General features: G+C 42.2%; 2 protein-coding genes across 3 annotated transcripts in view; one reads left to right on the forward strand and one right to left on the reverse strand.

Annotated features, from left to right (window-relative positions):
- ADAMTS12 (ADAM metallopeptidase with thrombospondin type 1 motif 12) overlaps positions 1–22,275 on the reverse strand; it is a 391,880-nt gene that overhangs the window by 339,287 nt on the left and 30,318 nt on the right. The window lies entirely within an intron of this gene.
- On the forward strand, positions 6,573–7,224 carry LOC104678759 (60S ribosomal protein L29). Its single transcript, XM_010384109.2, is given in 2 exon segments — positions 6,573–6,711; positions 6,714–7,224. Coding segments are annotated over 2 exon segments (465 nt in total). The 5' UTR covers positions 6,573–6,611; the 3' UTR covers positions 7,079–7,224.

Raw genomic sequence — 22,275 nt, forward strand, 5'->3', positions numbered from 1 at the left:
CACACCCACACAAATAAACAAATTCCTTTGACAACGTACCACTTGGTTCCACCAAGAAATTCTCGAAAATCCTTCATTTCTTGAAGGAATTTGACCCCACAGGGCAGGGCATGTCTTTGTTTGCAGCTGAATGGGATTTCTGGGCTTAAGAGCACTTCCCATTCCCTTCCTAGCATCTGCATGGTTCTTTTGGTTGGTCCTTTTTGAAATGTATAATGATTTTGTAAAATAAAGCTTAAGAGGATATGTGGAATATGACAGTAACAAAACCAAGGAGATGGGTCAATGACAGTGAATATCTGGATCCAATCACTGAGTTACTTAGTAAACACTTCTTACACCAGAACGCTGGGGAGAATTAGTTTTGAAAGAAGCCTCATTTGTAACTTTTAACCAGAAAACAGATTTCCTGTTGAGCAAAGCCTGCCTTTCTGAAAACATACTGTCAAGAAATTAGAAGTAGACAATAGAGGGTACAATATAGAAATTATAATTTACTAAGCCCAGTAAAGCATCACAATTAAATCTGTATTTGTGGTTCCACTTAACAGCTCTCATATATTTTTTTAGTGAGAACTGTCATGAAGAATAGCACTGTGTTTTAATTACTCCCCACAACATCCCCACAGAAAGGATTACAGAGGAGCTCTCCTGTGCCTCACGTGGACTCACACAGGTCCGTGGTGTCTAGCTTCCAGGATGAGCAATGACTATGTACATTTAAAGACTATGAAGCAATGGTTAACACTTAAGAGCTGAAAGGACTAAAGACATTCAGTAACAAGAACCACATCAGTTATATAGTTTGTTAGATTTCTAATGGCAGATTTCAACGGTGTCAAAGGACTAAAAAAGGAAAATTAAAACATTGGAAATGATAGTGTTAGACAAAGAGAGGAATAAATGCAGACAAAAAGAATCGTAGGCCACAAAGGTATTCAAGAAGCAGAACTAGGCCAGGCATGGTGCCTCACGCCTGTAATCCCAGCCCTTTGGGAGGCTGAGGCAGGCAGATCACTTGAGGTCAGGAGTTTGAGACCAGCCTGGCCAACATGGTTTAACCCCATCTCTACTAAAGATACAAAAACTAGCTGGGTGTGGTGGTGCATGCCGGTAGTCCCAGCTATGTGGAAGCTGAGGCAGGAGAATCGCTTGAAACTGAAAGGCAAAGGTTGCAGTGAGCTGCGATCGTGCCACTGCACTCCAGCCTGGGTTACAAAGCAACAGTCTGTCACAGAAAAAAAAAAACAAAAACAAAAACAAAGCAACAGTCTGTCAAAAAAAAGAAGCAGCAGCAGCAGAAGTAACAGGAAAGTGGAGAAAGGGAGAAGGACGGAAAAGAGGAAAGATGGAGCAGAGAAGAGGACTTGGGGAGGGGTGAAGGAACTGAAGTGAGTAGGAAGAAAAAAGTGAAGAGGAAGAGTTTACCACAGAATAAGGAAGGTCATTTCCAAAGAGAAAAAGTACCTGTAGGGCAGATAATGGACTACAACTCTTAGAAACAATAACATGGTTTTGTTTATCCCTTCTGCTGGATAAAGAACGATTGGATTCAAACTCCCAATTCTGACATTAACCTGAGTTGCTATGTCAACTGTATGTCCAACCTCCTTTGATTGCAGTTCCCTCCTCTAAAATGAGAAGATCCTAAAACAGGTCTTTTCCAACTTGATCTTTCTGTGATTTAAAAATGAGGCAGAACAGCGTTGAGATGAAGATCACAGGAGCCGAGGGTAGTCTTTTTTAATCTCCACTCCATATGTGCCTTTTAGAAAGGCACTTAACATGTTTGTGCCTCAGTATCCTTGTCTACAAATAGGAGTTGATAAGAATATCTATGTCATAAGATTCTAGTAAGGATTGGCAATATACGCTGTGTGTGCTATTATCAGCAGAGATCTTTTATCCCACATTCCAAGTGTCTTTTATAGGCTAATCAATATGAGGGACGGTAGGTTTAACCAGGTTTTAGACCTGAATTTCGGTGTATGCTATTGTCAGTCATTTTATTGTCACACTAATTGGTGTGTGTCCTTTCCACATCTATGCATTACTGAGTCACACTGAGGCATGTGCTTTTCCTTCTTTATAGGATCCCAGGTCAATTTTCTTTCCTAGTTGAATACGTGGTGGCTCCAACTCTGGAAGGGAAGCAGAGAATGAGGTCTGTGCTCCATGCTGAGGGGAGCTGCTGAAGACTGAGGGTCCTTTCTTGGTTTCCACCAACATCAAGCTTCTTGCCTCCTAGGTTTGACTGTCCACTTTAAAACTCCTTCCACAACACAGTGTTCTTTCCACCCTTATCCCCACCACCATGTCATGCCCATTCAAAAAGGTTGTATCGCATTCTTCACTGAAACTCAAGCAATACAAACATTAGCCCTGCTTCTCTGCATTTGTCCGTGCTATCATTTTTGTTCACTATAAACAAATACAGTATTTTGCTTGGTAACTTGGTGAAATGGGAAGGAGAAAGTTCTGTGTTTTAGTAGGGTTGAATCAAGTGACTAGCTAGGGAGAAAAAGACACTACAAAAAGAAGATGGTTTGGGCATTAAATAACTCAAATTTATTCCTCTAAATGTATTTTGATGAAAAGATAAATTTTTCTAAGCAAACTCACTGATTTTCCATTCACTGACTTCCTTGACAAAGCCTAAGGGATCTCCATTTGCAGAAAGACACCAACCATCCAGGAAGGAGGAAGTGCCCCAGAGGCAAGTTTACTTACACGCATTTTCTCCAAAGCTTTACAACAGCAGGGTGATCTTGGGCCAGGATTGAAATATCAGCACAGCCTATTTTATTCTTTTATATCTTCATCTTCCTCTTTGTAAGGTCTTAGGTAAAGATACACAATGCTTGAGCTCTAGGGTCTCACTGTATGCATTCAAATTCTCTCCTTACTACTTCTGTTTAGAAAGGGTTTCCTAACTCTATCTCCTTGCCTCAGTTTCTCCATCCCACCCTTTAATTAACCATGGCATGTTGGTGAAGACCTCAGGATGAAGAACCTGGCAGCCTGGTTAACTCACAGCTTGGCCACAGATGTGCCACCTTGAGCAACTCACCTTGAGCAAGTCACAGTTCCCTGCGGCCTGTTTCCTCTTCTCAACAGTGGAGATGATAATAGTATCACCTCCTAGATTGGTTGTGAAGGTTATGTGAAATGAAGAAGTAAGCACCTCTGACAGTGCCTGGCACACACAGTCAGGTGTTGAAACTCGTTATAGCCATGGGAAGCTGTACTAACAGTATTCAGCTCTATGTCCAAGGCCCCAGGAATGCAGCAGCCTTACTGCAGCCCTAGCCTTCTGGCATATGAGACCCTGGATCCCCAGGGCCACCCAGTAGGGATAGGAGGAATCCTCGGCCTGCAGGTGCAGTCCTTGTTTAATCACTGATCCAGCCACAAATCAGCCTCTGACACCTTTGATTTAGAGCAGTGCTAATCCAAAGGCAGCCTCAGATGCAGTACTAAGCCAAATCAGCCTCAGTTAGTGCAGTGCTAAACCAAATCAGCCTCAGATGCTTTAGGTTTAGTGCAGTGCTCAAATCAACTGAGACTAAGTCTTTCAGTTCTGCTAAACTGAGCTGCTCCCACCCTTAGCACTGCCATATCCCCCCAGTCTGTGTGGCACACATGACCAACTGAGCTGCTCCCACCCTTTGCTCTGTCATATCCCCCCAGTCTGTGTGGCACAGATGACCACACAGTCTCCTGGCTGGATTTTCTCCCTGAACCCCAGACTGTTCAGTCAGGCTTCGATAGCCACAGCCCTTACCAGTACCGCTAGGGTTTGGTGGCTCCAGGCCCTGCTGCAACTCCCTCCACCTCCTGCCCCACAACCTCACAGTTCTCTGCAGCTACTCCCTCCTTCCTTTTCATCCTTGCTGTAGCATAAAAGGCCTGTACTTCCATCTAAGGCAAAGTCTTCTCACTGTGCTCTCAGCTTTGGACCTCTTACTTCCTCTGGGACTTCATTTCACCAACCATCCTGTCTCTGGTAAACCTCTGGTTCCCCTGTGGCTTTGCTCATCTCTCTTTCAACTTCCAAAAGAAAAAGTCAACTCACACTTTTTGTTCTCCTCATGCACTGACCTGCATTTTTCTTTCTTTCAAATAGGGTGGCCTACATTTGGAGCATAACCCATTTTTGCCTAGTGTTCTACTATTGGAATGCTAAGCTTGTAGGAGTTATTTATATCCTACTGCTCAAGGTCATCACCAAGGTCTGATTTTTCACACACAAAAAAATTGCAATCTCTGGCATAAATGGGTTAATTTCCTACTATTCAGTATTGCCTGTAAGTGCATTATGGTTTCTGCTCTCTCCACATCAATGAGACTGCTATGCTAGCGTTCCTGACAATGCAATGCAAGAAGGAGCACTTGTGCTGAGTCCTAGGTGCTACCAAGTGGTCAGCAGTAGGGGAGGGTATTCTGAGAGAGAAGTAATTTTATGTACAGACTCATGCTTCTCTCCTCATCAAAATCTTTCAGCCAGGGCCGCATGGGTCAATAGGTTCTACATCTCACTCTTACACAACCATGATATTCCACACCCTGACACGTCTTCATTTTCCCCTTACATTATCCCCTTTTTGACTTCATGATCTCCCTGAAAACTGGGACACTCAAGTAAATGCCATTAACACCACTCATGCAATCGGGTGAAGCCTCAGTTTTGTCTCCTTAACCATCTCTTAGCAATGCCTTCTCAATCTCCAGAACAAAAGGATTATGACTTGACTATGTTAGGACATCTAGGTAGACAGACCCAACGAGTCATTGGAAATGTTCATCTGTAACTCATAAGAGAAGGAAAATAATTGGTAATCCTATGCAAAAAAGTGAAATGTGCTTTCTTCATGCCTTTTCTCCCCTCACTCTTTCATCTTTGTCGTGGTCCTCATTCTTCCTTTCTAACTTTTACATAAACTTAAAAGTGCTTTACTTAGGGATCTATTACAAGTTATTCTGCTGAATCACAGTAAAATAGAATTTGCTTTGGGGATGGCTCCAGTATAAGTAAATCCTCAAGGTTGCAGCTTTCCACAAAGGGAGGGTTCACAGAAGTCTAAGTCCCCATAGCATAAAAGCTTTTAGAGCAAAAATAATTTAAAACAGGAGTTGTCCACACTGCAATTTTTAAACAGAGCTTTTCATGCTGAAATTAGCACAAAGCTTACTTAATATCCAGAGTGCTGCATAAAGAACTATTGAGGAAACACGAGGGGCAGCTGGAAAAACAGAGGAAAGTGGGAGGCAGGCACGGTGCCAGGCGCTGGGGCAGCCTCTCTATCTAAGCCCCCTAACAGTGCAGAGACCCTGTAGGAGACGCATAAAATGACAGAAGGCTCCAGGACACCAGGACAGTGGGCATCATACCAAGAGCCAGGATAACAGTGGGGTGTGAACACACATTCAGGAAGCTAAGTCTAGAACAACTACAAAAGAGAACCAGACTTGGTGAGCTCCAAGAAACACTAATGTAGAGCTGGGAATTTGTAGCTAAGCCAGCATAGGGTCAACTTCATGGATTTGTTGTGAAGGTTACAGGAAATGAAAAAGTAAGCAATGCTGAGAGTGGCTGGCACTCACAGTCTAAATTCCCATAGCATGAGTTGGAAGGGTCCTTGGTGATCACCCAGACAAACATGGTGCCCTTCTCTCCCCTACCTTTCCCTTCCTGAACAGTTCAGGTCTGAAGCCCTTAAGCAGGGCAGATAAAAGTAGGCATCTGTGTGGGGTTGGAAGGAGAGGAGAGCTGAGGTGGACTAGAGCAGAAGACCATAGGCTGAGGAGCGTGAAGACAGCTGCATAGGCATGATACACGGTGCAGAGTAACAGAGCCCAGGACTGAGCAAGGTGAGAAAAAGATCTGTGTTAATGAGAAAGAGGTACAGTGCTGGGCTTCTGAGCCTGAGCAAGCTAAGGTGGACAGCTCCAGAGGGAGGCAGTCTGACTGGAGAATCAATGCCCCGTGGTTTGGTGTGGAGGTCAGAGCCCAAGCAGGGTGAGGAGGGCATCCATATTAGGCAAGGGGGTAACAAGTATCCAGCACAGAATGTGGGAACTGAATTTTGGTGAGAAGAGAGCAAGGAGTGGTAGCAATAATGGAGATGGGATATTAATCATAAACAGGGAGATTGATCAAACACTAAGGAGAATGGGAATCAGTTACACCATTGTCAGAGAAGATATTTTCACAAATACAAAAAGGAAGAAAACCAGAATGAATACTATGATGTTGGCCTGGAAGTGAAGGTACAGTAGTTACCTCTTATCCACAAAGGAAATGTTCCAAGACCTCCAGTGGATGCCTGAGACCATGGATAATACCAAATCCTATATGTGCTACGGTTTTGGATCTGATAACCAATAAGTGATTAACAGGCAAATGGCCTAGGCAGTGTGGATACTGAACAAAGATATGAGCAGGATGGTACAAGATCTCATACTACTCAGAATGGCACACAATTTAAAACTTATGAATTATGTATTTCTGAAATGTTTTACTTAAAATTTTCAGACCACAGTCGGCCATTGAAAACAGAAAGTGGCTTCCGGTTCTAGGAGCTTCGGGAGCAGCGGCTAAAGGTGCAGACATGGCCAAGTCCAAGAACCACACCACACACAACCAGTCCCGAAAATGGCACAGAAATGGTATCAAGAAACCCCGATCACAAAGATACGAATCTCTTAAGGGGTGGACCCCAAGTTCCTGAGGAACATGCGCTTTGCCAAGAAGCACAACAAGAAGGGCCTAAAGAAGATGCAGGCCAACAATGCCAAGGCCATGAGTGCATGTGCCGAGGCTGTCAAGGCCCTCGTAAAGCCCAAGGAGGTTAAGCCCAAGATCCCAAAGGGTGTCAGCCGCAAGCTTGATCGACTTGCCTACATTGCCCACCCCAAGCTTGGGAAGCGTGCTCGTGCTCGCATTGCCAAGGGGCTCCGGCTGTGCCGGCCAAAGGCCAAGGCCAAGGATCAAACCAAGGCTCAGGCTGCAGCTCCAGTTTCAATTCCAGCTCAGGCTCCCAAAGGTGCCCAGGCCACTACAAAGGCTACAGAGTAGGTATCTCTGTGTGCCAACGTGAGGACAGAAGGACTGGTGCGACCCCCCATCCCCACCTCCGGGCTGCCATCTGCATGGCGCTGTGGTCCTCCTGTGCTGTTTGTACAAATAAACCTGAGGCAGGATTTGTTAGCCTCTGTCTATGATCCTGGGAAAAAAAAAAAAAAAAAAAACAGAAAGTGAAGCCATAGATAAGGGAGGACTACAACATTAGTGTACACCCATAATTTTCCATACATGTATATCAGTATATAGATACACTCATAACTATAGCTGCAAAAGGGTGTCATGGCTTACATGCACCTATGCACGTATACACACAATATTCTCTACCTCTGTCCATGGAGAGGGGCTGGAACAGCAGCACCCGAGAGCAATGAGCACATTTTGTGCCCAGATCTTTGCTTTGAAACATCACTCTTCAGAGAAGGGAGAAAAAGTTTCCCTGAAGTAATAATTATAGGGCTGGGAAAGTACAAAATGACCCTAGAACATCTTATTGTCCCAGAAAGCAAGAGCATACTCAAAGAATGACAGGACAAGGCAAAAGACACAGAAACCAGATTGAAGGGGCTCCCATTGGCCAAACTGAGATAATTGAGTATCATAATACTGCTGTTCTGTATTAATAATAACATATATAACAATAACATATATTAAATAATGATGTTACATCAGTGTAGACATAAGCACAAGACCATACCATATAAATAAATGAATAAATAAACTGCAAGTCTGATGAGGAACAGAGTGCTCACATAGTTTCAAAGTATTTTCCCTCAAATACTTATTAATTAGAAAGAGAAAAAAGACTAACTTTACAGTAGAGAAGCCTAGTAGACATCACCTTAATCAAGTAACCAAAATGAGTAGCAGAAATGAAACAAATCAAAAGTATGTGGCACTTGATAGGACGCAATGAGAAAATACAGGGTCACGTCTCTATTTCTGCCAAAGGAGCTGTCTTTCCACTCATGGTGGAAAGCGAAGTGGGGCTGGTATCACACGGTGAGAGACGAAGCAAGAGAGAGAACGAAAGCAAAAGAGGGAGCAGAGGAGGTGCCAGGCTCTTGTCAACAACCAGGTTTCGCAGTGGGAACTCACTCCCACAAAATGGCAGCTCCCCATACATTAAGGATCCACTCCAGTGACCCAAACACCTCCCACTAGGGCCCACCTCCAACACTGGGGATCAAACTTCAGCATGAAATTTTGAGGGGACAAATATTCAAACTATATCATGCACATAATCTGAATCAAATCATGAGCCAACATCAGACAAACCCAAATTGAGGGACATTCTACAAAATAACTCGTCTATAATCTTCAAAAGTGTCATGGTCATAAGAGCTAAAGAAAGGCTGAGGAATTATTCTAGACTGAAGAAATTGGAGACTTAATAACTAAATGCAACATATGAATCTGGATCACTTTGGTACAAATAACATTATTAAAACAGCAAAATTTGAACGGAGTCTGAGAGTTAGATGGTAGTAGGATTGGATGAACGAATAACAATGTTCTGACTTTGATGGTGGCTTGTTGTTTTGCAGATTGTCCTTGTTTGCATGAAATACAGCTCAGTTATTCAGAGAAGATGGAGGATTGGGTAGGCAACTTACTCCCAAACGGTTTTATAAACAAAAATTAAGTTATTGGTCTTTATTTGCAAACTTTTCAGTAAGTGTGAAACTGTCTCAAAACAAAACAAAAAACATTTTAAGACCACATATAAGACAGTACTACTTGTTTCTTTCAGTGAAAATTTTGAAATAATTTTAAATACTATTTAAGTAAATTAAACACCCTTCCATCCCATACATGCAATCACAGGCTAAAGTTAAGCAGGAAAAAAAAAAAAAATCCAGATACAAAACAATACATACTTTATGATTACACTTAAATAAAATTTAAAAATAGGTAAATTCAATCTTTGGTGTTAGAAAGTCAAAAAGTGTTCATACTCGAGGAGGGATGGTGCTGGGAAAAATTTATAACACCATTACGTAACCACTGCCATTTTACATTTTATATATATTGAATCATTCAATATGAGCTCTTATGTCTAGCTTCCTTTGCTTAACATTATGTTAGTGAGATTCATCCATGTTTTCGCATGTAGATGTAGCTCATTCATTTTCAGTGCCGTAGAGTATTCCATTGTGTGAATATATGAAAATGTATGTATCATCTTCGTGATGATGATTTTTCCAGCTGTGGTCATTATTAATAAACCTGCTATCAACATTGCTTTACACGTATTTTGCTGCACATATATGCAGAATTCTGCATCATAGGGTATATTCAAACGTAGCTGATTATGCCAAACACTTTCCCAAGTTGTTGACCCAATTTGAATTCCCATAAGCAGTGCATAAAAGTTTCCAATTCATTTTTATTCTCAATGTCATGTACTATTTCCATTACTTACTAGATATTCCATATGTTTGATTAACTGAATTCCTCTGTCTCTAAAATAAACAGCCACCTTAAACATCAGGCTTTCATAGTGATGCACTCCTTCCCTCTGTTCTCCATCCTCAAAATAAAACCAAACACTTGAAATGCTGTAATAGCCCCCAAAGCCAGTAATAGAATTCAGTTTCTAAAGTTCCATTTACTCATTTTTCTAGGTCAAGCTCAAATGTCCATCTTCTAGGAAGACGGCCCTGATTGCTGTTCCAGAGCTCATGTTTTCCTCCATCCTCTGAGAAGAGCAATGATAGGCAACACAAGACTCAACAGTTCCGGAGTGTATCATGTGAAGGCTTCCAAGGCAAAGCTAGAGATCTTGATGGGGGTGGGGGTGGCTACATCTTATATTTCTTTGTGTCCTCAATAGTAGTAAACACGGTGCAGAACACGCAATGGGTACTCCATAAATACTTGTTAATAAATTCCTGAAACTTTGTTCTGATTAAGGAAATGTGTATCCCCTGAGGTTTGAAGGCTTTTCAACACAACCATAAAGCAATGAGTCCTAAAAAGATAAAATAAAATTGCATACCAATGAGCTCATCTGATGATCAAAGACCATATTCTTGGGCTTCCCCAAGATGTAGCAATATTGCTTCTTTCTTCTGATGTACTAGATTAACAAGGAGCTTCTCTTGGCCACCAATACCTCCTTTCTGTCTTCTTTCCCCCTTGGCTACTTATCCGGGCAAGACACCAGCTGCCTCTGATCAAGTTCCAGAAAGGGAAGACAAACAACTTCGTGGGGGCTCTGTCCTACAGTAGAACTCCCAAGTTGGCTTGTGAGAAGAACTGAGAGTGAAGCCCGAATCCAGCACAAAGGCCCTGAGAGAAGGAAAGTTAAAGGTGCTATGTTATAGATGTGTAGACCTGTGCTATGTTATAGATGTGTAGATCTATCTCAGAGATATGTGGATTTTCACATATCCACAAGCATTTTCTACCTATGTCCAGACCCAAGGGTAGCACCTTCATGCAAGCCTGGCCAGACCACACGTTCACCGCCCACGGGCCACTATTAAAAAATAGGAAGTTTCGGCCAGGCGCAGTGGCTCGTGCCTGTAATCCCAGCACTTTGGGAGGCCAAGGTGGGTGAATCACCTGAGGCCAGGAGTTCGAGACCAGCCTGACCAACATGGAGAAACCCCATCTCCACTAAAAACACAAAAATTAGCTGGGCAAGGTGGCACATGCCTGTAATCCCAGCTACTCAGGAGGCTGAAGCAGGAGAATCGCCTGAATCCAGGAGGTGGAGGTTGCTGTGAGCCGAGATCACGCCATTGCAATCCAGCCTGGGTAACAAGAGCAAATCTCCGTCTCAAAAAAAAAAAAAAAAAAAAAAAAAAAAGCAAAAGGAAGTTTCAAGGACTTGATCAAACCCAGAATGATTATACCCAAATGATCAAGTATAGGATTACTTAATTGCCAAGGAAGACAAAAGTAGCAGTAAGTTAGACAGAGGTGATCTTGGAGAAGCTCAGGTGAAGCTGTTACCAGAAAACAGGCCACCTTTTCTGGTACAGGTGGGGCATAGCACCTGTAAGATGAATGAGGTAGAAGACTGTATTCACCAAAGATCTGTCACAGGAAGAAATTAATTGTGTTTCCAAGGATATCCTCTCCCTTCCATAAAGAGTGAAGCAATGGCCAGGTGCCGTGGCTCATGCCCGTAATCCCAGCACTTAGGGAGGCTGAGGCGGGCAGATCACTTGAGGTCAGGAGTTCGAGACCAGCCTGGCCAACATGGTGAAACCCCATCTCTACTAAAAATACAAAAAGTAGCAGGGCATTGTGGCAGGTGCGTGTAATCCCAACCACTTGGGAGGCTGAGGCAGGAGAATCGCTTGAATCCAGGAGGCGGAGGCTGCAATGAGCCAAGATCGCACCACTGCACTCCAGCCTGGGTGACAGAGCGAGACGCCGTCTGAAAAAAAAAAAAAAAGGGAAGCAAGGAAATGCCTGAGTACCTGGAGTTGCCCAGATCACCACCAGCCACCTTGGAGTGTCTCAGCTCAGCCAGAACCCAGAACCTGAAGTGCCAGTTGTCACCCAACAGGAAGTCAACATGAGGGCAGAGGACAGACAAACAAGCGACATAGTGAGATGAGAGATGGAGGGATTTCAGAAGCTTCTGTGAATGTGAATGTGAAACGCTGAAGACAAGAACAAGGTCTATACAAGATTTTAAGAAAACTACAGGACATTCCCTATGATACACGTGTCTATATCATGAGAAATGTTACTCTCCAATCCTGAGAAGTCAAATTTGTGTTTCCTTCATTGGTATTAGTTGCAAAACTGGACTTCAGAGAGTCCCATCTTTTATACAGGTTACATGAGGTTGTTGGAATTGTTGACATGTATTCTGGATCAGTTGCCCCAGTGACATCCTGGGGAAAATGCAAGCAGGCTTCTATTCTCAGCAGAAGTATTTTCAGGGTCTGTCACCTAGGGTGATTGCAAGTATTAACAATGAAAAACAGAACTGGGAGGGCAGGCCTTGGAGAAGCAGAAGAGAAAACATGAATCTAGAATGTAGATTATTAGCTTACAAACCTAACTGCACTAGAATCACCTAAGTAGCTTTAATGTGTATATATTATACACACACATGATAGATAGATAGATAGATAGATAGATAGATAGATAGATAGATAGATATACAGATATATTTATTGCATGGCATATTATATATATATTATATACACTATACTAGTAGCAGAGGCAGGTGGGAGATGTATTTTACAGTGTAAACCCTTTTTATCTTTTAAGTTTTGTAGCATGTGAATGTATTACCTGCTAAACATGTAAAACGAAGGGGGAAAAGCCTAGATTCCTCTCGTGGAGATTTACACTCTCAATAGATGATCTGTTCTTACTATATCATCTATACCGAGCAGATCTCACCACCAGACTGTGACCCACCCTTACCATGAGCTTCTAATGGTCCGTCACCTGCACGTCAGTTAGAGCAGGTGAAAGGGGACTTCCTGATCCAGGATGCGGCATGGTCTCAAATGCCTCTGGGTTTCAGAGACCACCACTCAGCAGAAAGTTTCACGAGGATAGAGGATTAATCAGACCTCACGGAAAGCTGGTCACAGTGACTTCTGGGAGGCCTTCTTGTTCCCTTTCACAAAAGAGTTCTTGGTGCAGCACTATGCTAAGTGCTACACACCCATCCTCTCAACCAAAACAGGAACTGTCAGCACTTTTTACAATCTCAGAGAGAACGTGCCCAAAGTTACAGAGCTAATGACTGAAATCTGCCTACCTGGAAAACCCAACAGGCTCTCGACACCATAGGCCTCTCTCATCACAGCAGCCTTTTCCTCACAGGTCTGATACCAGCATCATGCTGCCACCATCCATGTCCACAGGACAGAAAATGTTACAGCGTAAATATCTACTCTGGATGACCTGGGCTAGGACATTGTTTCTCACTTTCACATTTTTTGACTGTTTAGTTTTTCAGATTCAAAGGTCAAAGAGCGGTTTTCCCATCCTGCTGATCCCTGGGCTACAAGGATCCAGTTCACCCAAAGTAGCAGATCTAAAGAGGCAAAGTCTTGTCTAAGGTCACCCGCCAATAAAACAAACAACAATATACCTAATCACGCCGTGAGGTGATATGCTGTGGTCAGAGTTCCTGAGTTCTATAAGATCTTAGAAATTAATCAGCCTTCATTTCCCAGAAAAAGAAGCTGGAATCTTCAATGTTAAAAAACTTCTCTTAGAGCTTCTGGCTAGATGGGAACATTCAGACGTAAATTTCAGGTCTCCCAACTCCAACTCCAGTGCTTTCGAATGACAAAATACTCTTCGGAAGTCTTAAGCCTAAATCACAGTGGACTAAGCTAGAAATAAAAATAAAAGGAAAGACAGCCTATTTGTCAAATTTGAATCTTTATTGAAACAGTTGAATTAACTATTTGAATTAAAAGGATTTACTAGCAAAAGAGAGAATCCTTTCCAGAGAAGGGATGTAAAGCACTCACCAATACATCTCAAATCCTTCTCTGGTCATTGCCAAAGCAACTGTTATCACAACCTTCCAGATAGAAAAGAGCATCTGCTCAGAAGGGAAAGTGGATTGCTGCCCAGTCCCCCACATATCCAACCTCCAAGTTCAGATGTGCCCTCTGCTGCAACACAATTTCACATAAATGATGAAAAAAGATGCAGAGATGCTTTTACGTCTTTTTTAGTAACCCTAGCTGATTTCATTCATTTATTCTGCACCACACGTTCAGGCAAAACCCCTTTCTGCAGACTTATTCTGCATTAGCTACTCGTGATACAGGCATGCACATGCTCATGTGCACACATGCAAGTGCAAGCACACACAAACACCATAGCCTGCTTATTAATGAACTCTAATTTGTCTGGAAGCTCTGCCATGAGTGGCACATTCCCCATATTCTTTCCTTATCAAGCTCTGTAGAGGTTGGAATACATAAGACACCACTGACTATTCCTAAGCCTTATATTAGCTAACAGCTTAACCTCCTGTGTTTCTTCTGCAAATGTGCTAACAACAACAACAACAACAACAAAACCAAATTGTAAAAACAACTAAAACAAAGTAAGACCAAGGAAGAGAAAGAAAAGCCAAAGAAAATTCCCAGAAAGCTCATAAACAGAGAGAAAAAAAGTCATTAGAGATCAGCTGAGAATATTGAAGGATTAGAAAGAGAAAGAATCAGTTGTAAACTTTTAAAAAGTTTTTAAAAAGGTTTTCTAGAAGAAAGAAAGGCTGCTTGGAAGAAAGATAGTAATATCTGATGACCCACTAAGAGACTGAAAGTTGTGCATTTTAAAATTAAGTGACTAATTTCTTATGGCCAAAGCAGAAATCAAACAGGAAAAAAACAGTCTAAAGAAAAATCTGCCATAAACAGGGTACAGGGGGTGAGTGGATGGAGGATGGATAAAGAGAGGAGTAAGAATCAGTGACATCAAATGGGGCTGTTTAGCATGAAATTTCATAATGTGATAAATCTGTTTCAGAAATAGTTTATTGTCCTCCCAGCCAATTTAATTGCAGAACTATGAAAGAATGTCTACATGGAAATGTGCAGTCTGCAAGTTAGAGAAATGGTCTGGTAGGAAGCATTAGAGTATGAAATTCACTCTGTTTAAATAAATGTCTGAAATCCCTCAAGGAGAGAAAGAAGCAAATCCAACAACATACACCATTGGGAAAAAAACTAAGAAGGTCATTTGTATGTGTTTGTTGAGAGGAAGATTTTCAGTATTTGATTGTTTGAAAGGCCTTAAAAGCAATTAACAGGTATCATCAATAAAAAGGCAAACACACAGGATGGCTGCAGTTCATGGAGACACACAAAAAGAAACACATGCGTACCTTCTCTAAATCCCCATTCATTTAGTCAGGGATCTAGAACTTATAGAGGCAAGGTGGCCACAGCCCGTCAGGAGCAGGGGCCATGCCTCCTGCCCCTACCCCTGCCGTCCCTAGGGTGCACTGCTCTCAGCCCTGTCTGCATGAGTACTGTCCTCCTGGAGCCGAGCAGGGAGCCTAATTCTTGTTTTGCCACTGGCCTGTTATACACAGATTTTAATCACCACCTTGGCAAACTCCACACTGATAGTCTCTTAAGAGAATATTTATAACTTCAAGGTCTCTTCATTCTTGACCTAAACTTAGAATCAACAAGGTCCATCCCCTTAAGACAGGAATAAAACCATCAACAATGCTAGCTGTCGTTGTCTGTCCCAGTCCTTCTGTGGCCCAGAAAGCCTGTCTCTTCTCAACAGCTTAGATGAAAACACCAAAACAAGAGATTACTGCTTGGCACACTCATCAAGCAGACAAGAATTAAAGAGCATGAGAAGAACCAGCAAGTTTTTTGGTAAGAGCTATCCATGCCAAAGACACAGATTTGAACATAACGCAACACAGCAGAGAACAGGGGAGCAGAAAAGGATGACAATGAATGGGTGCATTTGGCCAAATGACCCATCTTTTTTGGCTTCCAAGTTCCCATGTATCTTCTCAGTCTTTTCCTGAATCACATTATCTAAGATTCCTCTTCCACTCCTTCACCCATCAACATTGATTAGAGCAGCATCATTCCCTGCTACTGTTTTAAGCATCATTAGGCTTTCAGACAAACAATTTGCCACAAGGATGCAAGACATAAAAAGGTGAACTCAAATAGAATTAGTGTCTGTGTTTAATGGGTCAACGCTTCTCAAAATTTAATGCACATACAAATCACCTGGGGATCTTGTTAAAATTTAGGTCTAATTCAGCAGATTGGGGTAGGATCTGAGAATGTGCATTTCTAACAAGCTGTCAGGGGATGCCCATCCTGGTCCCTGGACTGCAAGGATCCAGTTCACCCAAAGTAACAGTGCTAAAGAGACAACGTCTTGTCTAAAGTAACACAGTGCATAGTCGAGCTAAGACTTGAGCTCAGCTCCTCTGACTCCCAAATTCAGTAGAATTGCCCTGTATGAAAAATATGTCAAGCCTCCACATGGGTTGTCTGGTTAAAAATAAATCAGTCATGTCATACTGAAAGATCACCTCCAATGACAAGTAAAACAATTTTTCAGTTACAGAACATAAAAACTAGGCCTCCTCCCATTTTTCAAAGTCCTTATTAATATCTGTAAATCAATGGGGACATTTTCAAAAGGAATTAGATTTCTTTAATATTTGAGCTCCCTACCTGTGATTCATGTTTGGTCAAAAAGAACAGAAATATTAATCCATGAATTATTATGGAGGGAGGCTCTGGACACCTAGTCTTCAGTTTAGGTAATGAAAACAGAGATGAGATTCAAAGTAAAGTCTCCAGAAGAGATATACACCAGAAGGGAGTAACATCTGTGGGCTGCATTTGTGTAGACCCTTAAGCCATGTCACTAACCCTATAATAGAGAATCTGGCCTCTTTCCCTAGTAAAAGCAAAGATCATTCTCCATTCCTTCTCCTGTACCATCCCTAGACCATAACAAGGTCTGCTGATTCAAGACACAGCAGAAAGAAGAAAACAATGCTACTTCTTAAAATATAGGTTCGTCAATTCTCTCCCTCCCATCTCCAATTCGTCATGATGGGAACTCACAAAATAAACCTGATGAACTGAAAAGTAAGCAGAAAGACAAAAAGGGAGGGAGGGGGAAAAAAACCACTCCTATTTATGAGACTGCAGCACAAAGCACTGATAGTGGCAGGAGGAATTTCCGCCAGCCGGAGGCCCCATTCCAAAGTCTCATGTCTGAGTAAGCATGGGTCTTACCAGGCAACCTCCAAAGGTCAGAGGTGAGAGAGGATTCCTCATCCTGGGGGGCAGAGTCAGGGGATAAGCAGGGCATTTATTTCCCTCCCCCTGGTGGGGGACAACAAACCCTGACACACAGGCATCCTGCAACTCAAATCAGTGATTTCTGCCAATGAGCCACAAAGTTCAGGATCAGGAAACAAGGCAAGAATCCTTACCTGGGCAAGTTTTCCCACACAGCTCTGCCAGTAGATTTCATTCCTCAGCTACATCACCCCAGGCTTCAGCCAGCATTCAAGAACAAGAGGGCAGAAACGGTCACATTCTTCGATTGTATGGAAAAGAAACCAACAGAATTTTCCATCTGGGCCAAGAACTGAACTGCACTTGAAAGAGTAACGTGGTAAGAAGCATGTCCCCTCTCTCAATAGAGACACCATCAGATGGCACAGATTTTTAAATGTCACTAATCCTCGCTCATAGCATTCACACAGCTAAACAGAGAGAATGTTTAATCCTTGCATTTCTGGAAATTAGAATCTAAGGAAGCTTAACAAGTTCAAATTATTGTAACAGCATATCCTAGGACAAATTGATTTCTTGCTGGTTACAAGCTGGAAAGCTATTCCAAAGCTCCATGGTGTCCTACATGTTAAAAGAAGGAAGATTAAATTTCTTTTGGGAGCAGACATTCTATTTGTTCTGGTGATGAAAATAAAAATTGTCTTCATCTCGATGTAAAGGTGGTTAAACAGGGAAACAAGAGTCATGTTTGCCTTTGAACATGACTACTGGGTTTATGTTTCAGCAGAAATGTGTCACTGCAGTTTTGCACATTTGTATGAGAGAAATGGTTTTTTTCTCTGCATATTTACAGAATGTGAGTCTTTATATAATTGTATCTTTTTTGTTGTTGTTGTTTTTGAGACAGGGTCTTGCTCTATTGCTCGGGCTAGAGTGCAGTGGCATGATCACAGCTCATTAGAGCCCACCAACCACTCAGGCTCAAGCAATTCTCCCACCTCAAGCTCCCAAGTAGTTGGGACTATAGGCAAGCGCCACCACACCCAGTTATTTTATTTATTTATTTATTTATTTATTTATTTATTTATTTATTTATAGTGATGGTGTCTCACTACGTTGCCTAGGCTTGTCTCCAACTCCTGGGTTCAAACAATCCTCCTGCCTCAGCCTCCCAAAGTGCTGGGATTACCGGCATGAGCCACTATACCCAGCATAATTGTGTCTTCTTGAGGCCTCCCCATTTGTATTCCAGCTCAAACAGTTCTTCACTGGAGATAGAAGCAAAACCCGAATGATTTCAAGAAATAGACACAGACTTGTTTTTCACCTTGAATCAAAGGAGAGATTGGATAGGGAATTGGTCAGGACCTGCTGTGGTTCAGTGGAAAAGGATCTGTTGATTAATATACACACATTCCCCCTGCCCAAAACCTTCCTGCTCTGCTGTTTGAGACTGAATAACTCAGGCTTTGGGAAACATGCTGGTGATGGACTATTGTGTCATCTGGGAACATAAAGTTGGGCCAAATCCTATGGGGTAAGGGGCTACGTGACTCCTATAGTCATATATATTTGTGCAAATTGCAAGAAGGCATGCAGGAAAGGCAGGTGAAATTGTAAAAGGTAGCCTCTCCAGAAAAAGCGGCAGCCGATGGGATGATTTGCACCTCTAATCCCAGCCATTTGGGAGACCCCATCTCTAAATTTTAAAGGACTACTCAAAAAAAAAAAAAAAAAAAATACAAGAGGCCATAGGTATATGAAAAGGTGGGAAACTTCATGGAATATCAGGGAAATGAATATCAAAACCACTAGATATAGCCCTGCACCTGTCAGAATGGCTGTTATAAAAAAGACCAGGGATAACAAGTTTGGCCATGATGTGAAGAAAAGAAAACCCTTGTATCCTGCTGGTGGGAATGTAGATTGGTACAGCCATTACAGAAAACAGTGTGAAAGTTCCTCAAAAACTAAAAGTAAATTACCATATGATTCAGCAATTCCACTTTTGGGTATATATCCAAAGGAATTGAAATCACTATCTTCAAGAGATAGCTGCAATCCCATGTTTATAGCCAAGACATGGAAACAGCCTAAATGTCCACTGACAGACAAATGGATAAAGAAATTTGATACATGTACACATGTGTGTATGTATGATAAAATATTACACAGCCTTTAAAATGAAGGAAAACCTGTCATGTGTGACAACATGGGTGAACCAGGAGAATGCCATGTTAAGTGAAGTAAGGCAGATGCAGAAAGACAAATATTGCATGATATCATTTATATGTCATTTATATGTGGAACCAATGGTCAAACTCACAGAGGCAAAGAGTAGAATGGTGGTTGCGAGAGCCTGGGGAAAGCGGGAAATGGGGAGATGTTGCACAAAGGGTACACAGTTTCTGTTATGTAAGATGATTAATTTCTAGAGAGCTAATGTAAAACAATGTGACTGTGTTAACAATACTCAGATGTATACTTGAAATTCGCTGAGAGGGTAGATTTTAAGTGCTCTGATCACAAAAAAAAAAAGAAAGAAAAAGAAAGAAAATGGTAATTATATGAGGTGATGAATATGCTGGTTCACTTGACTGTGGTTATTATTACATATACATATATATCAAATCACCAAGTTGTACATCTTAAATATATACAATTTTTGTTCGTCAATTATACTTCAATAAGGCTGGAAAAGAAAAATTTGAAGCTCCAAAGCAAAGGGAATTTGATAAGTTCAGTTATGAATTGAAACCTCTCTTATGTTCCCTGAGAAACACACAGAAAAATTGGAATTATATTTACTTCTGCCTCTTAATGAATAAGTTAGATGTTACAGCAAAGGAAATTGCCAGAGGCAGAGATAAACATTATACACTGATAACCATGTCACTTCACCTAGAAGGCCTAAATGTATAGCAATCCTAAATGTATATGCACCAAACAATGGAGGTGCAAAATATGTGAAGAAAATCTGATAGAACTGAAACAATAAATAGACAAACTCACAATCATAGTTGGAGACTTCAATAGTTCTGTCTCTCGAAAAATGACAGAACAACTAGACAGAAAATCCGCTAGGGTAGAATAAAAGAATTCAACAAAACCATCAGCCAACAGTATCTAATAAAACATGTATTAAACACTCTCTCCAACAGCAAGACACACATTCTTTTCAAGATAGCACTATAAAATATATTTCAAGAAATCTAAAAGAATTGAAATCATATAAACTGTGTCCTCTGACTACAAGGAAATTAAAATGGAATTCAATAACAGAAAGATAACAGGAAAACCTCCAAGCACTTGCAAACTAGATACTTCTAAATAATCCATGGGTCAACGAAAAAGTCTCAAACAAATTAAAAACTTCAGTGAACTAGATGAAAATAAAAATGCAACATATCAAAACTGTAGGACACAGAAAAAGCAATGTTGAGAGGAAAAGCTAAAGCGCAAAATGCTTACATTAGAAAAGACCAAGTCCAGGTGTGGTGGTTCATGCCTATAATCCCAGCACTTTGAAAGGACATGGTGGGAAGACTGTTTGAGCCCAAGAACTCAAGACCAGCCAAGGCAACATAGTGAGACCCAATCTTTACAAAAGATTTTAAAAATTAGCCAGGTGTGGTGGTGCACACCAGTAGTCTCAGCTACTTGAGAGGCTGAGGTGGGAGGATTGCTTGATCCCAAGAGGATTAGGCTGCAGTGAGCCAAGATTACACCACTACACTCCAGCATGTCACAGAGCGACTGACACCATCTCAAAAAAAAAAAAAAAAAATGCTAACAACTACAAAAAGTTGGGACCTGGGTAAGATGGCCAAATAGTAACAGCTGTGGTCTGCAGCTCCCAGTGAGATCAATGCAGAAGGCAGGTGATTTCTACATTTCCAACTGAGGTACCCACCTAATCTCACTGGAACTGATTAGACAGTGAGTGCAGCCCACAGAGGGTGAGCAGAAGCAGGGTGTGGTGTCACCTCACACAGGAAGTGCAAGGGGTCAAGGAACTCCCTTCCTTAGCCAAGGGAAACGGTGAGGGACTGTGCCATGAGGAATAGTACATTCTAGCCCAGATACTATGCTTTTCCCATGGTCTTCGCAATTTGCAAACCAGAAGATTCCCTCAGGTGCCTATGCCATCAGGGCCCTAGGTTTTAAGCACAAAACTGAGCAGCCATTTGGGCAGACACCAAGCTAGCTGCAGGAGTTTTTTTTCATACCCCAGTAGCACCTGGAATGCCAGCGAGACAGAACCATTCACTCCCCTGGAAAGGGGCTGAAGCCAGGGAGCCAAGTGGCCTAGCTCAGTGGATCCCATCCCGACGGAGTCCAGCAAACTAAGATCCACTGGCTTGAAATTCTCATTGCCAGCACAGCAGTCTGAAGTCAACCTGGGATGTACTAGCTTGGTGCGGGGAGGGACATAAGCCATTACTGAGGCTTGTTTAGGGGGTTTTCCCCTCAGAGTGTAAACAGAGCTGAGCTGGGAAGAATGAACTGGGCAGAGCCCACCACAGCTCAACAAAGCCACTGTAGCTAGACTGCCTCGCTAGATTCCTCCTCTCTGGGCAGGGCATCTCTGTAAGAAAGGCAGCAGCCCCAGTCAGGGACTTATAGATAAAACTCCCATCTCCCTGAGACAGAGCATTTGGAGGAAAGTGTGGCTGTGAGCACAGTTTCAGCAGACTTAAACATTCCTGCCTGCCAGCTCTGAAGAGAGGAGCAGATCTCCCAGCACAGCGCTCAAGCTCTGCTAAGGGACAGACTGCCTCTTCAAGTGGGTCCCCGACCCCTATGCCTACTGACTGGGAGACACTTCCAGGCAGGGGTCAACAGACACCTCATACAGGAGAGCTCCAGCTGGCATCTGGTGAGTACCCCTCTGGGATGAATCTTCCAGAGAAAGAAACAGGCAGCAATCTTTGCTGTTCTGCAGCCTTCTCTGGTAATACCCAGGCAAACAGGGTCTGGAGTGAACCTCCAGCAAACTCCAGCAGACCTGCAGAAGAGGGGCCTGACTGTTAGAAGGAAAACTAACAAACAAATGAATAGCATCAACATTAACAAAAAGGACATCCAAAGAAAAAACCCCATCTGAAGGTCACCAACATCAAAGACCAAAGGTAGAAAAATCCATGAAAATGAGGAAAAACCAGTGCAAAAAGGCTGAAAATTCCAAAAACCAGAATGCCTCTTCTCCTTCAAAGGATCACAACTCCTTGCCAGCAAGGGAACAAAACTGGACAGAGAATGAGTCTGACAAACTGACAAAAGTAGGCTTCAGAAGGTGGGTAATAACAAACTCCTCCAAGATAAAAAAGAATGTTCTAGCCCAATGCAAGGAAGCTAAGAACCTTGAAAAAAAGGGTAGAGAAATTGCTACTAGAATAACCAGTTTAAAGAAGAACATAAATGACCTGATGGAGCTAAAAA

This window comes from Rhinopithecus roxellana, chromosome 3 (genome assembly GCF_007565055.1).
Source record: "Rhinopithecus roxellana isolate Shanxi Qingling chromosome 3, ASM756505v1, whole genome shotgun sequence".
NCBI lineage: Eukaryota > Metazoa > Chordata > Mammalia > Primates > Cercopithecidae > Rhinopithecus > Rhinopithecus roxellana.